General features: G+C 41.4%; 1 protein-coding gene across 1 annotated transcript in view; it reads left to right on the top strand.

The window, feature by feature from the left end:
* PLCE1 (phospholipase C epsilon 1) overlaps nt 1–23,982 on the top strand; it is a 291,024-nt gene that overhangs the window by 191,662 nt on the left and 75,380 nt on the right. The window contains exons 4-5 of the mRNA XM_073353850.2: nt 17,518–17,663; nt 20,432–20,690. Coding sequence (XP_073209951.2) covers nt 17,518–17,663; nt 20,432–20,690 — 405 coding nt within the window. The remainder of the gene's footprint in view (nt 1–17,517; nt 17,664–20,431; nt 20,691–23,982) is intronic.

Genomic DNA, 23,982 nt, shown 5'->3' with positions numbered 1-23,982 from the left:
CCCAACTCCTGTGTTAGTGCCCTAAACACTGGACATTTTTCCAGTTATTACTCATGCACATGCTCACTAGCTGACACACTATTTCTCATACAGGCACTCATTTTCTCAGTCATGAAACTTATTCATCTCTGGTTGCCATGAGCATCTGCTTATGTGTTGGGTTTTTTAAAAAAAAATCTTTACACATTTGTAATTTGATGTACAAATGATCAGATAAAAAGTTAAGGAAAGATGACGTTGCTCCACACGCATCAAATGATGCTCACTGTGAACGAAGATACTGTACTGAACTGTGTGAAGGGTATACCATGCTATCAGTCCTTTACTAGTCTACAGAGCTAGGTACGTTATCAAGTATAAATAAATAAAACAACCTGTAGACAGATTTCATGGAAACTGACTCCATAAATATTTCAATAAGTATTACAGGCATTTGCTCTATTCATATATTTCCTTAAAGTCATAACTTATATTTTTGTAACAAGTATTGTGCTGAAAATGTATAATTTCTATTGGCCAGACCAGGATACCACTCAGCTTGACCATGAACCACTTTCTGGCTATGGTCAGATGCATTATTATTTTGAAGTCTGAATTTTAAAGACTTACAGAGGAATTTGTACAGAATTGCAGAACCCATACGCTGGTGCAATATTAAAAGGACTTTATTCTAAATGCCTTGGGCCAGATTGTCAGCAGCTGTTGTGGCTGTGCCCATTTACACCTGCTGTGTATCAGATCTATATATTTTGAACGCATCTTAATATTGTGGTTATTTATTAAGAATATGCATTTGTTTTCATTCATTATTTTGTTTCCAACCATTGGCACATATTTTCACTGAAGGTGCATAGGTGGCCTTAGGAATCTTTTGCTCTAAAACTTAACTTTCTACATTTAGTCTAGCATACTGCAATTCTGACAGTGGAAACAGTCTGACAGTTACCCTTTATTACACATAGTATAATACTTAATGATAAATAAAGTGCTAGTTTATAAAAATCATAAGGGTTCTGGTACTATTTATTTAATGGGCATTGGGCTTCTATGGTGAAACACTGGTGAAACAATCAGTAGGTTGAAACACTGACTCCTAATGTACATTTGGAAGTCAAATTTATGAAAGTGACATTGCTCAATTTTCCTAGGTTCTCCCAGCCAAAACTATGGTATACAAAAAAATTACACTGAAAGAAAATTAAATCTCAAAAGCTAGAAAATGTGAAAAATCAGGTTGCCTTAATTTGACCTCTTCTGTGTATGCATTTAGATAGTTTAGTGTGGAAGTCTATGGCAGAACAAGAAATAGCACCCAGCTCTTCTGGGTCTTAATGTGCCTTAAACACAGGAGAACATTCTATTTATTCTGGAACATTCTGCCTCATTCACACCCCATTCTATGCCACTGCCTAAGGCAGAGGTCCTGTGGAACAAACAGTATGTAATTAAAGACTGTATCAATCCAAGTAATGAGATGTCATAAATATAAAGGGAAGGGTAAACACCTTTAAAATCCCTCCTGACCAGAGGAAAAACCCTTTCACCTGTAAAGGGTTAAGAAGCTAGGATAACCTCGCTGGCACCTGACCAAAATGACCAATGAGGAGGTAAGATACTTTCAAAGCTGGGGGGGGGAGAGAAGAAACAAAGGTTCTCTCCGTCTGTGTGGGGCTTTTGCCGGGAACAGAAAAGGAATGGAGTCTTAGAACTTAGTAAGTAACCTAACTAGATATGCGTTAGATTCTGTTTTGTTTAAATGGCTGATAAAATAAGTTGTGCTGAATGGAATGTATATTCCTGTTTTTGTGTCTTTTTGTAACTTAAGGTTTTACCTAGAGGGATTCTCTATGTTTTGAATCTGATTACCCTGTAAGGTATTTACCATCCTGATTTTACAGAGGTGATTCTTTTACTTTTTCTTCAATTAAAATTCTTCTTTTAAAAACCTGATTGCTTTTTCATTGTTCTTAAATCAGGTTCTTTAGAGGAATTTTGAGCTCTTTATTTACATATCTTTTAAAAAATAAAAATACAAAGGCAATTGAGAAAATTGGAGTAGAAATCACCATGGCGTCCTGCAATTTCAGGTCTTGAAAATGGGCAGATTTGTTCATTGTAAATAAGGGTCTTTGGTTACCAAATCATGTTCCATGATAGATTTATTACTGGCTTCACCAAATTTGTCTATAAAACTGTTGCAGAAACTTTGGCTTAAAAAAGGTGGAACCACTGGATGATTCTCATTGACTTCAAAAATTCACAGTATATTTTTGGTCAAATACTGACATAATTTTGCCTTTCTAAATAATATTAAACTTTAAAACTATTTGAAAAATAAACATTATATAAGGAAAGCAACATCATCAAAGCAAGATAAGCGTAACAACCAAATCAAAAGTATTTGAAAAAACAAGGAGATTTTAGTGTAATTTAAAATCATCCAATAAAAATCTATTTATTGGTCAAAACCATAACATTTAAAATAAATATAGAAAATACTAAAACAAGAGATAATCTTATGGTTACCACACAAACCTTTTTTCAGCTTATAGCACAAACAATTAAAGTTTCAAAGAAACCCAAACCATATTGCTCTTTGTGTACTGCTGTTCTTTAGATCATTGCTAAGCTACTATTTAAATTGCCAGGACAACTGACAAAAATCCTGTTGTGCTCAGAGTCAAATTTAAAGAGGGCTCTTGAATTGTGTGAAAAATTCTAGCTGAGGCTTTGTATTTGTTTCCGGTATGGCTAAAATTTGGCACAAAGCTGGAATGCAAAGCCATGTGAAAATATTATGTGTATCTTAACTAATTATCTATTTGGTTTCATTTTGTATAATTATAACCTAATATTTAATTTGTGTGGAGAGATATTGAGGGACCCATTAATTTCTACCCACCTGAATGAAAGGGCAGTGCTAATAATCAACTTGAGTGGCTTGTGTTTCAATTTATGACTTACATGTATCTAGCTGTCATTATTATAGTGATCCAGCAAACATACGTTTTCTCATCCTTTTTCAACTAATCAGTGCAGTGAAAATCTAATTATAGAATTGGTATGATGATTCCTGTTGTGGGGAGAAGGGGTATTATAATGAGGGTTAGGTAAGCAGAACTATGTATGAAAGGAAATAAAATTGAGATCATAGAATCATAGAATATCAGGGTTGGAAGGGACCTCAGGAGGTCATCTAGTCCAACCCCCTGCTCAAAGCAGGACCAATCCCCAACTAAATCATCCCAGCCAGGGCTTTGTCATGCCTGACCTTAAAAATATCTAAGGAAGGAGATTCCACCACCTCCCTAGGTAACGCATTCCAGTGTTTCACCACCCTCCTAGTGAAAAAGTTTTTCTTAATGTCCACCCTAAACCTCCCCCACTGCAACTTGAGACCATTACTCCTTGCTCTGTCATCAGCTACCACTGAGAACAGTCTAGATCCATCCTCTTTGGAACCCCCTTTCAGGTAGTTGAAAGCAGCTATCAAATCCCCCCTCATTCTTCTCTTCTGCAGACTAAATAATCCCAGTTCCCTCAGCCTCTCCTCATAGCTCATGTGTTCCAGTCCCCTAATCATTTTTGTTGCCCTCTGCTGGACTCTCTCCAATTTTTCCACATCCTTCTTGTAGTGTGGGGTCCAAAACTGGACACAGTACTCCAGATGAGGCCTCACTGATGTCGAATAGAGGGGAACGATCATGTCCCTCGATCTGCTGGCAATGCCCCTACTTATACATCCCAAAATGCCATTGGCCTTCTTGGCAACAAGGGCACACTGTTGACTCATATCCAGCTTCTCGTCCACAGTAACCCCTAGGTCCTTTTCTGCAGAACTGCTGCCGAGCCGTTCGGTCCCTAGTCTGTATCGGTGCATGGGATTCTTCCGTCCTAAGTGCAGGACACTGCACTTGTCCTTGTTGAACCTCATCAGATTTCTTTTGGCCCAATCCTCTAATTTGTCTAGGGCCCTCTGTAGCCTATCCCTACCCTCTAGCGTATCTACCTCTCCTCCCAGTTTAGTGTCATCTGCAAACTTGCTGAGGGTGCAATCCACACCATCCTCCAGATCATTTATGAAGATATTGAACAAAACCGGCCTGAGGACCAACCCTTGGGGCACTCCACTTGATACCGGCTGCGAACTAGACATGGAGCCATTGATCACTACCCGTTGAGCCCGACAATCTAGCCAACTTTCTACCCACCTTATAGTGCATTCATCCAGCCCATACTTCTTTAACTTGCTGGCAAGAATACTGTGGGAGACCGTGTCAAAAGCTTTGCTAACGTCAAGGAACAACATGTCCGCCGCTTTCCCCTCATCCACAGAGCCAGTTATCTCATCATAGAAGGCAATTAGATTAGTCAGGCATGATTTGCCTTTGGTGAATCCATGCTGACTGTTCCTGATCACTTTCCTCTCCTCTAAGTGCTTCAGAATTGATTCCATGAGGACCTGCTCCATGATTTTTCCACGGACTTGAGGCCTGTAGTTCCCAGGATCCTCCTCCTTCCCTTTTTTAAAAATGGGCACTACATTAGCCTTTTTCCAGTCGTCCGGGACTTCCCCCGATCGCCATGAGCTCATATGTAAGACGTGCATGTGAAGGGCCACGTGCCCTGAACCTAAAGCTGTGACTGACACAGGAACTTGGGGGAAGAAGTCTCAGTGTTAGTTAGCGCTGAGTACCCTTGTTGAACCATAAGAGCTTGATTCTGATCTTAGGCATGTGTATTATCAACAGTGGAATAACTTGTGCATGTTTGAGGGCTAATACAAGTGCCACAGATTTTGCAGCCTCCAAAGATGCATTAGGCCAGTTACGTGTGGCTAACATACCTATGCTTTAAGATCTCCTAAATGGGGTGTATGATTTGAACCAAATTAGGAGGGGTTAGCTCTATACACTTAGTTCACATATTTCTATCTAAAATACACATTTCAGGAGTAAAAACAAGTAGGAGTACTTGTGGCATCTTAGAGAATAAGAAATTTATTTGGGCGTAAGCTTTCGTGGGCTAAAACCCACTTCATCAGATGCATGGAGTGAAAAAAAAAAGGAGGTAGGTATATATACACAGTACATGAAAAGATGGGATTTGCCTTACCAAGTGGGGGGGTCAGTGTTCACAAGACAATTCAATTAAAGTGGAAGACAGTGGGCTATTCTCAACAGTAGAATACCAAGGGAGGAAAAATCACTTTTGTAGTGGTAATGAGGCCTGTAGGTGTTTGTCTCTGTCTGAGGGTTTGGAGCAAATGTGGTTGTATCTTAGAGCACATCACACGATCCATTGTCTACAGCCAAGCTCCAAGATACAACCGCATTTGCTCCAATCCCTCAGACAGAGAGAAACACCTACAGGATCTCTATCAAGCTTTCTTAAAACTACAATACCCACCTGGGGAAGTGAAGAAACAGATTGACAGAGCCAGAAGGGTACCCAGAAGTCACCTACTACAGGACAGGCCCAACAAAGGAAGTAACAGAATGCCACTAACTAAAACCTCTCCAGTGCATCATCAAGGACCTACAACCTATCCTGAAGGACGATCCGTCACTCTCACAGACCTTGGGAGACAGGCCAGTCCTCGTTTACAGACAGCCCCCAACCTGAAGCAAATAGTCACCAGCAACTACACACCACAGAACAAAAACACTAACCCAGGAACTTATCCCTGCAACAAACCCCATTGCCAACTCTGTCCGCATATCTATTCAGGGAACACTATCATAGGACCTAACCACATCAGCCACACCATCAGGGGCTCGTTCACCTGCACATCTACCAATGTGATATATGCCATCATGTGCCAGCAGTGCTCCTTTGCCATGTACATTGGCCAGACCGGACAGTCTCTATACAAAAGAATAAATGGACACAAATCAGACATCAAGAATTATAACATTCAAAAACCAGTTGGAGAACACTTCAGTATCCCTGGACACTCAATAAGAGACTTAAAAGTGGCAATTCTTCAACAGAAAAACTTCAAAAACAGACTCCAATGGGAAACTGCAGAACTGGAATTAATTTGCAAACTGGACACCATCAAATTAGGCCTGAATAAAGACTGGGAGTGGATGGGTCACTACAAAAACTAATTTCCCAATACTAATTTCCCCCTACTGTTACTCACACCTTCTTGTCAATTGTTTGAAATGGGCCAGCCTGTTTAGATTGGCCTCATTACCACTACAAAAGTGATTTTTCCTCCCTTTGTGTTCTACTGTTGAGAATAGCCCACTTCCACTTTAATTGAGTTGTCTCGTTAGCACTGACTTGGTAAGGCAACTCCCATCTTTTCATGTACTGTGTATATATACCTGCTTACTGATATTTTCCACTCCATGCATCTGATGAAGTGGGTTTTAGCCCACAAAAACTTATGCCCAAATATATTTGTTAATCTCTAAGGTGCCACAAGTACTCTTCGTTGTTTTTGCTGATACAAACTAACACAGCTATCATGCTGAAACATTTAAGGAGAGCATTTCATGAGCCTTATTGATTTCATACACATTTTAATTAATAATATATCTGAGCCTCCTCTGAGGTGCAGTTAATGAATGGCTAGCTGTCAGACTACATGTGATTTTATACACATTTCAGCTAATTCAGAGATCCAAAATTCAGCATGATGCATTCCCAAAAAACCTAGGGCCAGATTTTTAAAGTTATTTAGGTGCTTAACTCACATTTATTTGGGCATAAATTTCACACCAGAGAGTGCAGTAAGGGGCCTTTGGGCCTAGTGCCCTTCTTCTGCTGCCACCTCTATAACAGGGCTCCTCCCTCTCAGGGATTGCTTTGCTGTGCATATCCCAGGCTGAGGCCTCCATGAGAAAGATAGATCTATCTGGCCCATCTGGATCCCAGACAGTAGAGACAGGTAGAACATCTGGGGAGCCCATCCTTTAGCCAGTACCTTCCTTGAGAGACCTAGAAGGGGTCCATGTGGAGAAGGGGAGACACATAAACCCAGCTTCCACAAGGACAGGGGGTTCACTAGCAACTTCAGTATTTCCAGAGCAATCTGTGAGCTCAAATTCAGTTGTGTCTCTGAACAGGATTATGGGGACAAAATCCCAAAAGGGAAATAAATGAATAGTAAAATCAGTGCCGTTTCCCCAGCTCCCATTCATGGAGTGCAACAGGACAGATAATCCTCTATACTCAGTTCCCCATATCATCTTCACAAAGTGCAGCATGGGAAATAATCCTCCGCACTTCGTTCCCCTCCTCAACTTCATGGAATGCAGCAGGGTATATTAATGCAGAAAAGACCTGGGCATAGACATGCTGATTCCTTCAGGTGTACTTACACACACCTTACAAAAACAATTACAAGGATAATTCTTCCTCCTTTGGGGAGGAAGCCTGACAGTCCAAATTAGAATTGGAGAATCAAATAGTAATATATATATATATTTTAAAAAGTAGGATTCAAATCTGTTGCTTGCACATATATGGGGCTTTGGTTCTTAGGAACAGATGCTTGGACAAATTAGTTCCCAAGCTCTCTTAGTGATACAGTAGGAAGCTGTATGGGGAACTGAGGCTATTCACAGTAATCAGAAAAGTCAATATAATCCTGGCTCCTGCCAGACACTACTGAAAGGAATACAGATTATATGGCAAATTGAAGTAGTCTCTGAAGTACAACAGGAGAAAATACCTCTTTGCAAGTAGTAGCTAGACCAAGTGTGGAGTGAGTAACTACCCTGTATTGTCTCAGAGCTATCTGCAGGTCTACCAACACCTCTGTCTGGAATTAGAGCCCTGATTTGTTCCAGCCTCTTTCAATTTCGGAGCAAAAGAGCTTTGATCAGATGAGGTCACTGGACATTGTCCAGCGTAGGTACCTTAAGGAACTGTGCAAGAAACCGAGAAATAGCTTTGTCTCATTCCCAGTCTCAGCAACCAGTGCAGGGGCCACAGCATGAATGAAATCATCCATCATATACTTCAGACTGGAGTGTTACAATGCATTCCCCATCAGCTTTCTAGCCTCAGAGAATTAGGAAAAACAGAGCGGAGCCCTGTCTGAAACATCTAAATAAGTTCCTAAAGGAGGCTTATCTTCAAAGCATTCCCACTTTACCATCCTCAGACAATTTTTATGTTTTGCAGATGGACGGCACCCTTTTTTTCCCCGTAACTTTGATCATAACCATTTGATCTTTCATGTGCTCCCAACGTCTCTCTCTGGCATCATGGTAGCAATAACATTGACTTTAGGGAAGAAGAAGATTCACTTCTCTTCCGAGATTATTTTTCTGATTAGGGTTCTTCTGTTCAGAGAGAAAGCTGAAGCAAATGTGCAGAGTGATGTGGTTCCTGGAGTATGAGGACAAATACATTGTGCCAGGGAAATGAATCATATGCCTGGGCTGTGGATGAATACTATCAGGTACAAGGTCTTCTCCCAGAAGAACGTTACTAGAAGATGAAGATGGCCGTAATGTAAAATGTGATGTCACAGAAACAACAATCCAATTTTTACTGGAACCCATTGGGAATTCTGATCTTATACACAGGTATGATTCAGTGATCCAGAATTCATATGATACCTATCTAATAATTCCAGGTATTCCCTTCACATATCACCATATCTCATCCTTTTGGCAACGATCCGCGTCTCATTTTATATTCTCTGCTCCCACAAATGGTGAATGCAGAAAATCAGATTTGGTTTTGTTTTGTTTTTTATTTTAAGAGATTTTCCCAATTCAGTTCAGGGATTGTGTACCAGAAAGAAAGACCGCAACATCCATGAGCTAGAACACAATGATTCATTGAGGTCTTGGAGCACTTTTCCTTCCATAGATAAGACTTGTTCTAGTCATGTCAGTTAATGTGTCAAATAGTGTTTTCATAATAACTGGGAAGAACATAACCAGCCCTACCCTAGAGAGAGTGAGTCTCGGAGCAGAGTTTCCTTTCTCTATATGTACTGCCTGACAAGATAGAGAAGAACACCAAGATTTACATGGCAGAAGTCCGATTAGCAATGTGGCTCCTTTACCTAGAAATATATCCCTCATTATAAATCAATTTGGAGGATTGGTGATTGACTTCTTTGCATATGGAAACATAAATAAGGTGCCCTGTGGTTTTCCTACATGTCAGGACCAAGAATGTGAGGCAGTGAATGACCTTTCTCAAACCTGGGCAAGATCCCTGCTATATGTCCTGCTCTGCAGGACAATACAAAATATAAGAATGCAAGAACAACAGTTACCCAGGTTATGCTATGCAGGATGAAGAGACTGTGTTTTTCAGGACTGATTGGATCTTCAGATGTCTGTATCTCATAGAGGAGGTCTGATATAAAATAAAATAAAAAATATTCCACCTGGGACGAGAAACATTTAAAATGAATACTTTTATGAAGTGATTCTTATTCACATGGGTCCCAAAGGAGAAGTAAACAAATAGAAATTATTCTATGGGACAGTACAAAATAACTTAATTACCATGTTAAATCAGTGAAACATAGGCTTGAGTTCCTCCAGGAGGGCTTTATTGTGCATGTATAAGAGTGTCCAAGAAAAAAGATCAGGTCTGTGTAGTATATTCTCAGCCTGTCCAAGACAATAAACTTTTGTACACATCCCAACATTAAATGCTCCTTCGAGCATAAACTTTATTCCAATCTCACAAGGCCATAGAGTATGACTTTGGAAGCTCATTTTGCTCCTTACAATACTACCCAGATTGAACCTCTGCAGGAGGTGCCATTATACTTGCTATCCATTAGGGTGAGCTTCCTAATGGCTATTATCGCCAATCAGATGAATTTTTATTTTAAGGAGCTTCTTCTAATGAGACTTAATATTGTACCTTTAATTCAGACAGGTAGTCCTCTCAATTGTCATAGCATTCATTCCCTAAGTAAATTCAAGATATATTCCTCCTTCAGTTAAGCATCAAGGTCCAGTCTTTAGGAGCACTCATAATCCTGTATTGAGATCTTCTAGACTGCCAAATGGCCATCAGTACATAGGTTCACCAGATTCTGCACATTGGTCACCTAACTTAGTCATTATCATTTCCTGTCTTTTGGCAAAAGTTTTCTCTATGCCTTACTGCCCAGGAGAAGTTGGAGGAGATAGATTTTATAAAATCTATCTCATTTTGGATGTGTCAACATTTAAAAGATGATCCTGCTTCTACCTTAGAGTCACACTACTATGAAAATCACATTGTAACAGATTTGTGGGCCTTTGTACAAAGAATAGGAAAATTTGTCCATGCTTATTTGAAAATTTCCTTTTTTCAAGTAATAAGGTCCACAGATCCAAGCCACTTGGAAACAAATGGATCATTCAGAATAGAGATGGAAATTGATATTAAAGGATTTAGGGTTTTTGTCATTAGATAGAATTTATCATGCTCTGCAGTTGGAGAAATTTCCTCTGTGCTTTTACTCAAACTATATTTAACACAATCTGTAACTTAGGAAAGTAAATGTGAATTATCCTGGCCATGTGGAAGTTATCTCAGATTCAGGGAACTTCAGGAGATGAGACATTCCCCAGCTGCCAGTGACTAACAAGTTCTGGTTCTGCCTCCAAGATGTAAACACACTGAGGTATCTATTGTAACAGATCTGTGTGCCTTATTACTCAAAGGAAGGAAATTATCAGATAAGCAGAGACAGATTTTCCTATTCTTATTTGTTTGTTTGTTACATTGTGTTTTTAAACAGTTAATGAAAGAAGAGAATTGAATGGATATTGCTTTTAAATAATATGAACAAAGATTGTGGCATCTTATGGAAAGGACAATGTGGCACGTATCTCAGTGAAATGAAAGACATGTTGCACTTCAATTTAGCAACTGAGGCGATCCAGATGACATCTCACAGCCAAAATTCTAACTGGTCATATGCTTTCTTTACACTTTATTAAATTACTTACTACAGGATGCACCATGAAATGTTGTAACTCTAATTACATAATTTTGCAATATATATTAGGTACTATACAAAATTTATAATTGCAACAGGATATGAAATTGGAGCATTCATATTGTACATTTTGCTTTATGGTCAAACAAATATTAGCTATACTGTTTGCAGTATTGCTCATGCATTGTTTATTTCATGTCATGTCTTCATTACTGTTCAGGTCTGTTTTGTCTGGTTAAAGAATAATTAGAACACCCATTTCAGATTGAACTGCTAGAAAGAGGCACAAGTTAGACAAAAAAATGGGCCTGATTCTCAGCCCACTGAAGTCAATAGAAGTTTTTCCATTGACTTCAGCGATCTTTGGATCAGGCCCTATGTGCATAAATGAGTCTAATATGTAAAAGTCCATAAAGGTTTGGATTATGGGTCTAGATACCTATAAGATCTGCACTACAGAAATATACTAGACAATTGTGATAATTAATAGCAAACATCAGTATACATCAGCAGTTGTGCTGTTCATTTAGTACACAAAAATGCACACACTTTTTTTAATTCAAATTTTCCTTTTCTTTTTTTCCCCAAAGAGGAAAATTGAGGCCTTAATCTTGTAGCATTTTTATAAATACATGCAGTAGGTGAGAATCTCACCCCTGATTACTCTGGGTAAAAGGTTTCAGAGTAGCAGCCGTGTTAGTCTGTATTCGCAAAAAGAAAAGGAGTACTTGTGGCACCTTAGAGAGTAACAAATTTATTTGAGCATAAGCTTTCATGAGCTACAGCTCACTTCATCGGATGCATTCAGTGGAAAATACAGTGGGGAAATTTTATATACACAGAGAACATGAAACAATGGGTGTTATCATACACACTGTAAGGAGAGTGATCACTTAAGATGAGCTAATACCAGCAGGAGAGCGGGGTGGGGGCGGGGGTAGAAGAAAACCTTTTGTAGTGATAATCACGGTGGGCCATTTCCAGCAGTTGACAAGAACGTCTGAGGAACAGTGCGCGGGGGATAAACATGGGGAAATAGTTTTACTTTGTGTAATGACCCAACCACTCCCAGTCTCTATTCAAGCCTAAGTTAATTGTATCCAGTTTGCAAATTAATTCCAATTCAGCAGTCTCTCGTTGGAATCTGTTTTTGAAGTCTTTTTGTTGTAATATTGTGACTTTTAGGTCTGTAATCGAGTGACCAGAGAGATTGAAGTGTTCTCCGACTGGTTTATGAATGTTATAATTCTTGACATCTGATTTGTGTCCATTTTTTCTTTTAAGTAGAGACTGTCCAGTTTGACCAATATACATGGCAGAGGGGCATTGCTGGCACATGATGGCATATATCACATTGGTAGATGTGCAGGTGAACGAGCCTCTGATACTGTGGCTGATGTGATTAGGCCCTATGATAGTGTCCCCTGAATAGATATGTGGACACAGTTGGCAACGGGCTTTGTTGCTTGGATACGTTCCTGGGTTAGTGGTTCTGTTGTGTGGTGTGTGGTTGCTGGTGAGTATTTGCTTCAGGTTGGGGGGCTGTCTGTAAGCAAGGGCTGCCTGTCTCCCAAGATCTGTGAGAGTGATAGTTCGTCCTTCAGGATAGATTGTAGATCCTTGATGATGCGTTGGAGAGATTTTAGTTGGCGGCTGAAGGTGATGGCTAGTGGCGTTCTGTTATTTTCTTTGTTGGGCCTGTCCTGTAGTAGGTGGCTTCTGGGTACTCTTCTGGCTCTGTCAATCTGTTTCTTCACTTCAGCAGGTGGGTATTGTAGTTGTAAGAATGCTTGATAGAGATCTTGTAGGTGTTTGTCTCTGTCTGAGAGGTTGGAGCAAATGCGATTGTATCGTAGAGCTTGGCTGTAGACAATGGATCGTGTGGTGTGATCTGGGTGAAAGCTGGAGGCATGTAGGTAGGAATAGCGGTCAGTAGGTTTCCAGTATAGGGTGGTGGTTGTGTGACCATCGCTTATTAGCACCGTAGCGTCCAGGAAGTGGATCTCTTGTGTGGACTGGTCCAGGCTGAGGTTGATGGTGGGATGGAAATTGTTGAAATCATGGTGGAATTCCTCAAGGGCTTCTTTTCCATGGGTCCAGATGATGAAGATGTCATCAATATAACGCAAATAGAGTAGGGGCATTAGGGAACGAGAGCTGAGGAAGCGTTGTTCTAAGTCAGTCATAAAAATGTTGGCATACTGTGGGGCCATGCGGGTACCCATAGCAGTGCCTCTGATTTGAAGGCATACATTGTCCCTAAATGTGAAATAGTTATGGGTGAGGACAAAGTCACAAAGTTCAGCCACCAGGTTAGCCGTGACATTATCGGGGATAGTGTTCCTGACGGCTTGTAGTCCATCTTTGTGTAGAACGTTGGTGTAGAGGGCTTCTACATCCATAGTGGCCAGGATGGTGTCTTCAGGAAGATCACCGATGGATTGTAGTTTCCTCAGGAAGTCTCGAAGATAGCAGGGAGTGCTGGTAGCGTAGGGCCTGAGGAGGGAGTCTACATAGCCAGATAATCCTGCTGTCAGGGTGCCAATGCCTGAGATGATGGGGCATCCAGGATTTCCAGGTTTATGGATCTTGGGTAGCAGATAGAATACCCCAGGTTGGGGTTCCAGGTGTGTGTCTGAGCAGATTTGTTCTTGTGCTTTTTCAGGGAGTTTCTTGAGCAAATGGTGTAGTTTCTTTTGGTAACCCTCAGTGGGATCAGAGGATAATGGCTTGTAGAAAGTGGTGTTGGAGAGCTGCCTAGCAGCCTCTTGTTCATATTCCGACCTATTCATGATGACGACAGCACCTCCTTTGTCAGCCTTTTTGATTATGATGTCAGAGTTGTTTCTGAGGCTGTGGATGGCATTGTGTTCTGCACGGCTGAGGTTATGGGGCAAGCGATGCTGCTTTTCCACAATTTCAGCCCGTGCACGTCAGCGGAAGCATTCTATGTAGAAGTCCAGTCTGTTGTTTCGACCTTCAGGGGGAGTCCACCCAGAATCCTTCTTTTTGTAGTGTTGGTAGGAAGGTCTCTGTGGATTAGTATGTTGTTCAGAGGTGTGTTGGAAATATTCCTTGAGTCGGAGACATCGAAAATAGGATTCTAGGTCACCACATAACTGTATCATGTTCGTGGGGGTGGAGGTGCAGAAGGAGAGGCCCCGAGGTAGGACAGATTCTTCTGCTGGGCTAAAACTATTTCCCCATGTTTATTCCCCACACACACACACTGTTCCTCAGACGTTCTTGTCAACTGCTGGAAATGGCCCACCTTGATTATCACTACAAAAGGTTTTCTTCCTCCACGCCCCCCCCCCCCCGCTCTCCTGCTGGTATTAGCTCATCTTAAGTGATCACTCTCCTTACAGTTTCCACGGTAAACATCTGATGAAGTGAGCTGTAGCTCACGAAAGCTCATGCTCAAATAAATTGGTTAGTCTCTAAGGTGCCACAAGTACTCCTTTTCTTTTTGCGAATACAGACTAACACGGCTGTTCCTCTGAAACCTCTCCTTACAGTGTGTATGATAACACCCATTGTTTCATATTCTCTGTGTATATAAATCTCCCCACTGTATTTTCCACTGAATGCATCCGATGAAGTGAGCTGTAGCTCACAAAAGCTTATGCTCAAATAAATTTGTTAGTCTCCAAGGTGCCACAAGTACTCCTTTTCTTTCTGGGTAAAAGGACACCAGTGGTGTAATTAGGTGCTAACAGTTTCAGATCCAGCTGGGAGAGAATTCTCCATGCACAGGAATTGTGGAAGAAACCTGATGTCAGAGGCAAGCTGGGGATGGGGCTTGTGGCAGGAAGAGTGTTCCAAGAGCAGAGCAGCAGCACCTAGCACTGCAGAGATTCTGGGCAGTGCTGCTGCTCTTAGGCAGGCATGAAAAGGCTGTTGTAAATTAGATAGCCTTCAGGGGCTGTCTAAATTATGCAGCCCCTGGAGCAGCCCAGAATCAGATGTGGTTTAAAACTATCTTAGCCCTCTCTCCATCTGTGAGTTCTATTCTGCACCTCTTAGAGCAGGGGTGGCCAACCTGAGCCTGAGAAGGAGTCAGAATTTACCAATGACCATTGCCAAAGAGCCACAGTAATATGTCAGCAGCCCCCCATCCACTCCCCAGCCCCTTCCAGCAGCCCCCACCAATCAATGCCTACTCCCCCCACCCACCACAATCAGCTGTTTCATGTGTATAGGAGGCTATGAGGGGGAAGGAGCGAGGGCATGGCAGGCTCAGGGAAAGGGGCAGGGGCCTTCGGGGAAGGGATGGAGTGGGGGCAGGACTTGGGGCAGAGCAGGGGGTTGAGCAGTGAGCACCCCCCAGCACACTGGAAGTTAGCATCTATAACTCCAGCCCCGGAATCAGTACCTAGGTAAGGAGCCACATATTAACCCCTGAAGAGCCGCATGCAGTTCCGGAGCCACAGATTGGCCACTAGAAGCATAGCACAGCATTTCACCTTCTGTGTATAGCCTGTTTTGAAAATATATTTACTTGAGTGTGTTTATTTGAAATACAGAATTTATTTGAAATACAGAACTGTTTCTGCCTCTTGAGTAAATTAGGGCTTCTCTACAACATGCATTAGCCTGCACCAGAGGGGTGTAGATTCTTGTGCACACTAATGTGTCATGCACTAACTTACCCATGTGGGACCCGACTGGCGCACACTAAAAGTTCCCTAGTGCATGTTAATGTAGCACTGTTTGAAATGGGACTACATTAACATGCACAGGGAACTTTTACTGTATGCCAGAATGGGTCCACATGGACCAGTTAGCGCACAGCGTGCTAGTATGCATTGGAGTTTATACATCTCCGTTGTGGACTAATGCACTGCATAGACAAGCCCTTAGATGCAGTTTTAAAACATTGGCAATATGTAGGAAAAAATTTTGCACCTCATTGACTTACTTTCTCCTTATTAATTTATTTAAAGAAAGAAACTTAAATGTAAAAATACATTTGAATAATGCTGAAAATGTGACACAGGCCAATAACAAAGCTAGTTGCCTGGCTTTCTTTCTTTCTTTCTTTCTTTCTTTCTTTCTTTCTTTCTTTCTTTCTTTCTTTCTTTCTTTCTTTCTTTCTTTCTTTCTTTCACAATTGGATTTAGGGCAAAGCTATAACTTTGGATTTCCTGAATTTTGCTGGTTTCTGTCAACCCTAATATTACTTAAACACAGTCTTTCATTAATAATATAGTATGTTAATATATTTCAAATTAAGAAAACAGTGGAACTCGACTTTGTTGTGCTTGATTAAATTGGGCATCAGAAAGATTGAAAAGCAAGAGAACAATCTTATTCTTGTTCTTGCTTTTACTGTGTTTGCTGTTCTCATGACCCAGAATGAGGAATTGAGAATATTGTGTCTGTATAGGCTCAGGAAAATATAGTGATGTATATAACCCCTACGTGTTTTCATAAATTGTTTTGAATTCAACAAATTTTCAGTTAATTTCACATGTTTGGTTTGTGTCTTGAAATATATCAGTAGGACATTTTAATACAGATTTCTTTCTTTGGGGGAAGCTAGGAGTCTCAAATGTTACGCGAAGCTCTCATCACTCTGGTAATGACTATAAACACATAAATCGTTCAAGACCAAAAGAAGAATGGAACTCAATGTCAGCGAACAGATCACATTTATTATTTTATGATTAAAAGTATTTCTACAATGACAAAAATCAACCCCTCGGGAATCATACTGTAAAAAGGAACAGTTGGTTTACTTTAGGTTTCCATGTGAAATATATCTATTTTTTGTGGATGTTGTGGAAAAGTAAACTGAAAATTTTCAGAGTAGTAAATTTCTGTGCCTGATCAGATTTTAAGTATGTACAGAATCATATAGTTAGTTGATTTCTGATGCTGACATTAATTACCAAACAGAACTTGACAATAAGGTCAAATTTGGAAAGTGATATTTTCTGCTTCGTTTCTTAATATAACAAATAGTTATAGTAGCTAGTTATTAAATGTATTTAGAGTATATTGCAGTGAACAAATTTGTACATCAAGAAAAAAATATATACAAATGTCAGCTCAATCAACTCAAGCAAAAAATATTCTTTAATTTATAAACTGCTGCTTCTGACCTGTTTCCCAAATTGAACAAAATGGGTTATCTTATCTAAGGCTAAAATTTTCAAAGCCATATAGGAGATTTGGGTGCCAGTTCCCATTGATTTTAATGGGAATTGGTCTTGCAAATCCTTTAGGCAGCTTTGAAAATCTTGGCCCTAGTCTACAATACAATGTCTGTTATTGTTCAGCATTTTTGGTTTAAAATAAATAACTTTAAAAAGCATTTTGAGATTCAAATACTTTGCATATATGTGTGTGTGTGATATGTGTATACACAAAGTATATATATCATATGCGGTGAATGTTTTTGTGTGATTTTATTGTGTGTGTGTGTATATTTATATATATATATAAAATTTGGTGAAATATCTTATTTTCCCCCCAAAAGAGACAATTTAAGATTAAAATATAGTAATTCTGTTGCATTAAATATGTCTGAATGTTCCAAATAACATAGCCATGGCTGATTTCTTGTACTGTACATTTTGTTTTATTAGGTGAGCTCTTGGGTTACATGGTTGATCCTTACTGCCGGTTCTATGGAGGAGAAACGAGAAGTCTTCTCATATTTAGTACATGTGGCAAAATGCTGCTGGAACATGGGAAACTACAATGCTGTAATGGAATTCTTGGCAGGGCTTAGGTACTGGCAACTCATTTTTACATAAGGAAGTTTCAGAGATAGAGATTAAATTACAGCTTCTGTTAAACCCAACTCCTCTCTGAAGAACAATGTGGGACATTGAATCAATCACTCTGTTAAGCAGTATTCTGTTGCTAAATCACATCATTTCATCTTTTGAATTTCTCATAATTATTGGGGGAAAACTAAACATGGTGAAAGACAGACATTTTCTCAGAATGCTCTGGAGACATCATCATCTATCCTGGTACATGCTAAATATGTTAAATTGAAAACATGGACATACATTTTTCAAACAGCTGATTTAAATGAGAAAAGAAAAGTGTAAAAGTAGTTCTATTATAACTATCTGTAACTCACTACAACTACTATAGTTTTAGGGTTGGAGTTTCAATAACAAAGGTAGTGAAACTATAAATGTTAAAGTAATATTATGATTATAGGTCAAAAAAGAAATGTCAAATAAAGCTCCTTCCTTAGCTCACTCCATTTTACCTACGCTAACTGCTGCTAGGTTCTCAGAACAGTAAGTGATTTTACATAGAGTATACAGTATAATGAATTATTCTGTAGTAGGAAGAGTTAAGTCTAAAGTTGCAGCCTCTTAACTCTGACTTTCTTTGTATTTTGAGTGTGTGTTTTTACTGCAGCTTTTTGTGGTTTAATAAGCACACTCATTGTGCTGTTAGTTTACATTTTTAATATATGAAACAGATTCAAAGCACTCACAAACACAAGAAGCCTTGTCCTGCAGAACATATCCACGGCCTCCCAGGCCATGTAAGCCCAAGAAGGCTGTGAATGGTTGTTCTACAACAAGCCAGCTGATTCAGGGAGAAGTCAAAACTGTAATAAGAGTTTAATTATGCCTCTCTTATGAGTACACTGCATGAGGGAAGGGGAGGAAAGGAAGGGTAGTGCCAGAGCTTTATGCAGTGGACAAGGAGATAGTGGAGAGAGGGATATCTTGTAATTAGCTGTTCTGTAGCACCGCTGGTGTGCTGGGTGAGGAGGGGTGGAATTGCCATGGCTCTGCCCAAACATGCTCCTCTGGGAATGAGGGAGCTTCTAGCAGTGCAAATGTATTCTCTCGTGCAGTCCTAAAACCATTTTTTGTTTGGATATAAACATTCCTTTGAGCATCTACAACACAAACATGGCTGCAACATGCTAGAGCGTGAGAGCTGGAAAGCTGAAACTAACAAGAAACAAAAGTGAAATTGTTTATTTTATAGTTTATTTTCATTGTCCAATCTGACGGAAATGCAAAAAATATACTAATCAACATTAATGATTTAAAATCATTTTTGAAAATTATTTCACTCTCACTTATCTAAGGATTACTAATAATACAGCAGCTTATGTTATGTACGGATAGGTTTATCGTGACATTGTTCCTTTAACTATGTTTGATTTCCTCCCACTACTCTTTATTTTTAAGATAGTATAACAAGATAAATGTAAAAGATTCCTCTTTTCCTTCCCAAGCTGTTGTGCCTAACTCTCTTAGGCTCTGTTGAAAATCCCAGCTGTAGCTCCAGCAATTTCTAGATCTCATTACTCAGCTTTGGAAGTTCATTTTGGTGTTCAGTTATTCAAAAGGAAAAAATTGTTCTGTTAGCCTGAGCTAACTGAATTTGTCTCATTCATTTACAGGGGTTGGCAACGTGTCCATACATGGACACAAGTGTCTATGGTAAAAATTTTGAGGTCCATGGGAGTGCTCACCTGGGGCGGCTCCCCACAAGTGGCTCCCTGTCACTGCTGTTGCTGGCAGACGCCAGGTGGCTCTGCAGGCACACTGCCTCTGTCCCCTCTACCCAAATGCTGACTCCACGGCTCCCAGCCTATTGGCCGGGAACCATGGTCGATGGGAGCTGGGGGGGCGGTGCCTGCAGACTGATGCAGCATGCCTGCAGAGCTGCCTGGCCGCGCTCGCCTCCGCCAGCAACAGCAGGGACAGGGAGCCACTTGCGGGGTGGGCAGTGAGCCTCCCCGCAAGCAGCTCCCTATCCTGCTGTTGCTGGTGGAGGCGTGGCCAGGCAGCTCTGCACACTGCCTCTGTCCCCCACCTCCCAGCGCTGACTCCGCGCTCCCAGCCCATTGGCTGGGAACCACGGCCAATGGGAGCTCTGGGGGCAGCACCTGCAGACAGGGCAGTGTGCAGAGCCGCCTGGCTGCACCTCCGCATAGGAGCCAGAAAGGGGACATGCCGCTGCTTCAGGGAGCTGCTTGAGGTAAGCGCTGCACGGAGCTTGCACACGCCCAGGCCCCGTCCCCCTGGCCCAGCCCTTATTCCCCCTCCCACCCTCCGAACAGCTTGGACTCAGCCCGGAGCATCCTCCTACACCTCAAACACCTCACCCCCAGTCGCAACCCAGAGCCTGCACCCCCAGGTGGAGCCATCACACCCCCACACACACCCAACCCCCTGCTCCAGCCCAGAGCCCCCTCCTGAACCCCTCATTTCTGGCCCCACCCTGGAACCCTCACCCCCAGCCCAGAGCCCATACCACTTCCCACACCCCAACCCTATGCCTCAGCCCAGAGCCACTTTCCACCCCCCGCCAATGTCTGTCCCTAAGTCCAGTAATTTTGTCAAGTGTCTGTCGCGCAGCATGGTGGTGCTGACCCCTGTTTCTGAATAATGCTAATGAAAGTAAGACTAATTTTCTTTAATAGAAGAGATCGACTTCTGGTGTTGAACTTTAATGTAAACTATGTTTTTTTTATTTTCTTACAAATGTTTTGTTGTCTATTTGCAATAGGTCTAGAAAAGTTTTAAAAATGTGGCAGTTCATGGATCAGTCTGATATTGAAACCATGCGAGGTCTGAAGGATGCTATGGCACAACATGAATCATCCTCTGAATATCGGAAAGTGGTAAATCGTGCTCTGAATATTCCAGGCTGTAAAGTAGTTCCTTTCTGTGGTGTATTTTTAAAGGAGCTTTGTGAAGTTCTAGATGGAGCAGCAAGCCTCATCAGACTTTGCCCACAGTATAATTCCCAGGATGAAACATTAGAGGTAAATTATTAAGAGATGGCATTGATGTTCTAAATGGTTACATGCCCATACCTGTATACAGTGAAAATGGCTCCCTACCAAATTGTAGATGATAGTGAAATTGTTATTTCACAGTTACTGAAGGTGACAATTGCTTGAACCCCCTTTGTTCAATGCAGTTGATGAAACTTTTTATGACCTTCTCTAAACCAAAATGTAATCTATGGTATCAAATAGAAGGATATCAATCCAGTTATACAATAACAACTCGTATTAATTTTTTAAAATTAATTTAAAGTGGATTGTTTATATATAGGAATGACAAATATATTGCAACTACAGTTGCAATCAGCAATGAATGTTTATGCCAAAAAACCTCATTCTGGAAGGTGCTAAGCACTTTCTTTGAAAGATAGTGCTCTTAACTTCCACTTAATTCAATGGGAATAGAGGTAAAGAAGAGTTCAGAACCTCAGTGTTTCAGGCCCTTAATATACAAAAAGAAGCAAGTCTTCGAGTATGTGTCAGTGTGGATCCTGAGGTAGGTGCTCAGGCAGGCGAACCTGGAATCTTTTGAATAGCAACATCCAGCAGGGCCATGGATGCAGCCCTGTGCTACTTTGTGCTCTTGTGCAAAGACATAAAGGGTGGAGAGGCCCTGACGTTCTCTCAATTCCTTCTTAATGTCTGTGGTAGGGAGACAGACCGGGAATTTGTCTGACCTGCTTCTGGTTTCAGAACCCTTTTCCAGTGAAGAAACCCTTCTGCACTTCTCCTTTTAATTAGATCCTTCATCTTAGACTTTTTTGTTGGGTATTCGTGAAAAAAAGAGAGAGCAAGCAGTTAGGATAGACGTGGGGGACACCCCCCTGTACAGCAGAGTGAGGTGCTTTGTGCTAATCTCTAGCTATGGCAGGCTCAAAACCCACTAAGTTTAATGTGTGTCCTTCCTGTTACAGTTTCATGCCTCTCATAGATGAACAAAGCAGATTCATGGATTCCAAGGGCAGAAGGGACCATTGTGATCATCTGGTTTGACCTCCTGTATAACACAGGCTATAGAACTTGCTCAAAATAATTCCATTTGAAATAGAACAGATCTTTTTTTTTAATCTGAATATAATTTAAAAATTGCCAGTGATAGAGACTCTACCCTAACCTTTGATAAATTGTCCCAGTGGTTAATTACCCTCACTGTTAAAGATTATATGCCTTATTTCCAGTCTAAATTTGTCTAGCCTCAACTTCCAGTCTGTTCTGCCTTGGGAAAGGTTACATCACCAACAAATGTTCCATCTGCCACTCCTTTTCAACCCATACCTGGAAATCCCAAGACACGAGGCTCTAACTGCCCCACTTGTACCTAATCCATGAAGATAGCTTCAGATTCAGGAGCACCAGAACCAAGGAGATTGTATTCATTGATCTGTCTATATCAGGCACCACATCTTTGGCTCCAGTAGGGAAAAGAAGGCAAAAAGGGTGCCAATACCATTGTTACCAGTGCCGACATCACCAACAGCAACTTTACCACTGACTGCATTGTCTTCAGGACAGAGAGACCTGGCACTGCCTTCTGAGATGGAAAGACACTCCACCACCAAACGCAAACACAGCAATCAACTGGCATCAAAGCCAGTTTCTTCAGAGAGGACTCAAGGACTAGAGAGAAGCCCTTGAAATCCTCAGCATCGATAAGCATAGTGTCATGACATCGGTGAGACCAAGAGACCAGGTGATTGCCCTGGTACTGACATTGATACAGAGAACTGCTCCAGTACTGATCCTGGAACCAGAACCCTTCTTGGTATCAAGACATTCCTTCAAAAAGCCCCCCTCACGACTCCTCTTGGTGTCAGAACAAGCCCAGACACCAGTAGTGATATTGGCACCAGCTCCACAAACATCAGTGCCAGAAACCATATGTATTGGCACTGTAATTTCCAGAGACCTATTTCTCCTCTTCATCACCAGGCCATTCCTTCTCCCCCACCTCAGGCAAGGAACCATTGCCCAAGAGGAAATGACAGTATCCGAAAGAGTACTTGGAAGGTATGTGGTACAGAGCCCCTGTGCAGGACTGGGAATGGATGGGACACCCACAGTTTAGCCAGGACCAGTACAACTTGCTGTACTGGATTTATTGAGGCCCCACCTTCCCATATGTCCCCTTCCCATGACTCAGAAAAGAGGAGATGATCTCGGTCACCATCAGCAATGCTTGCTGAAGCGCCCTCAGTAGTACTGCATGGACCTTCCAAAGATATGGTGGAGTTAATGAAGGAGACACTCCAGCTGCTCTCCCTACCTAAAGAATTCTCCTCATCCCTTGATGAATCAGCCATCATAGCCCCAACACTGGCTGTCAGCGACTTCCAGGCTTTCCTGGAGTTGCTGCCAAGGATAGCGGACACATTGGACATGGAAATGATGGTGCTCCAGGAAGACATATTTGACAGCCTCAGCACCTCCATGCCCACAAGAATTGCCCTCCCAGTCAATGAGGGCATTTTAGATGCAGTGAAGGGTTTGGGGCACATCCCTGCCTCACTTCCTTCTGTCTTGGAAGCATCTGGAAAAACACTACCAAGTCCCGCCCGGAGGTTTTGATTACTTTTATGCCCACCTGACTCTGGGGTTGCTCATTGTCTCTGCAGTCCAGGAGAGGACTAGATCCAAGCAGAGGACTTCAGAGACAAGGACCTCAAAAAGCTGGACATTTATGGAAGGAAAGCATCTCTCCAGTTCTGCATTACAACCAATCTAGTGCTGTTTACAAAATACAACTTTTGGTATGGGAGAGGGTGGCTTCCTTCCTATCTCAACTCCAACAGGTGTATAGGGAAGAATTGAGACATGATCAAGGAGGGGCAGATGATAGTCAAGACAGCACTACAAGTGGCAGTGGATGAATCCAATACAGCTGCTTAATCGGTCTCCACAGCAGTCGTAAAGCACCAAGTGTCCTGGGTCCAGGCATCCGGAGTATCAAGGGAAGTCCAGGCTACAATTGAGGACTTACCCTTTGAAGATATGCATTTAAATAGCCCATGAATGGAAGAGACACTGCACTGCCTCAAGGATTCCAGACCAACACTCAGCTCTTTGGACATTTTATGCCCCAGTACCATACTGCAAACCCTTCCAGTACCAGCCATCTCAGAAACCAAGAATGTCATCTTTCTTTCATAGCTACCAGCCTGAGTATTCATCCAGAAAGTGATCCCACTATTCATGGATTATTCATGGACCCCACTATTCACCCCTCTTCCCTCTTCTCTGTTGCAAATCAATCTCTCTCTCTCCCGGAGGG

The sequence above is a fragment of the Lepidochelys kempii genome, chromosome 7 (genome assembly GCF_965140285.1).
Source record: "Lepidochelys kempii isolate rLepKem1 chromosome 7, rLepKem1.hap1, whole genome shotgun sequence".
Lineage (NCBI taxonomy): Eukaryota > Metazoa > Chordata > Testudines > Cheloniidae > Lepidochelys > Lepidochelys kempii.
Note: the sequence above shows the minus strand (reverse complement) of the source record. Positions and strands in the feature narration are given on the sequence as shown.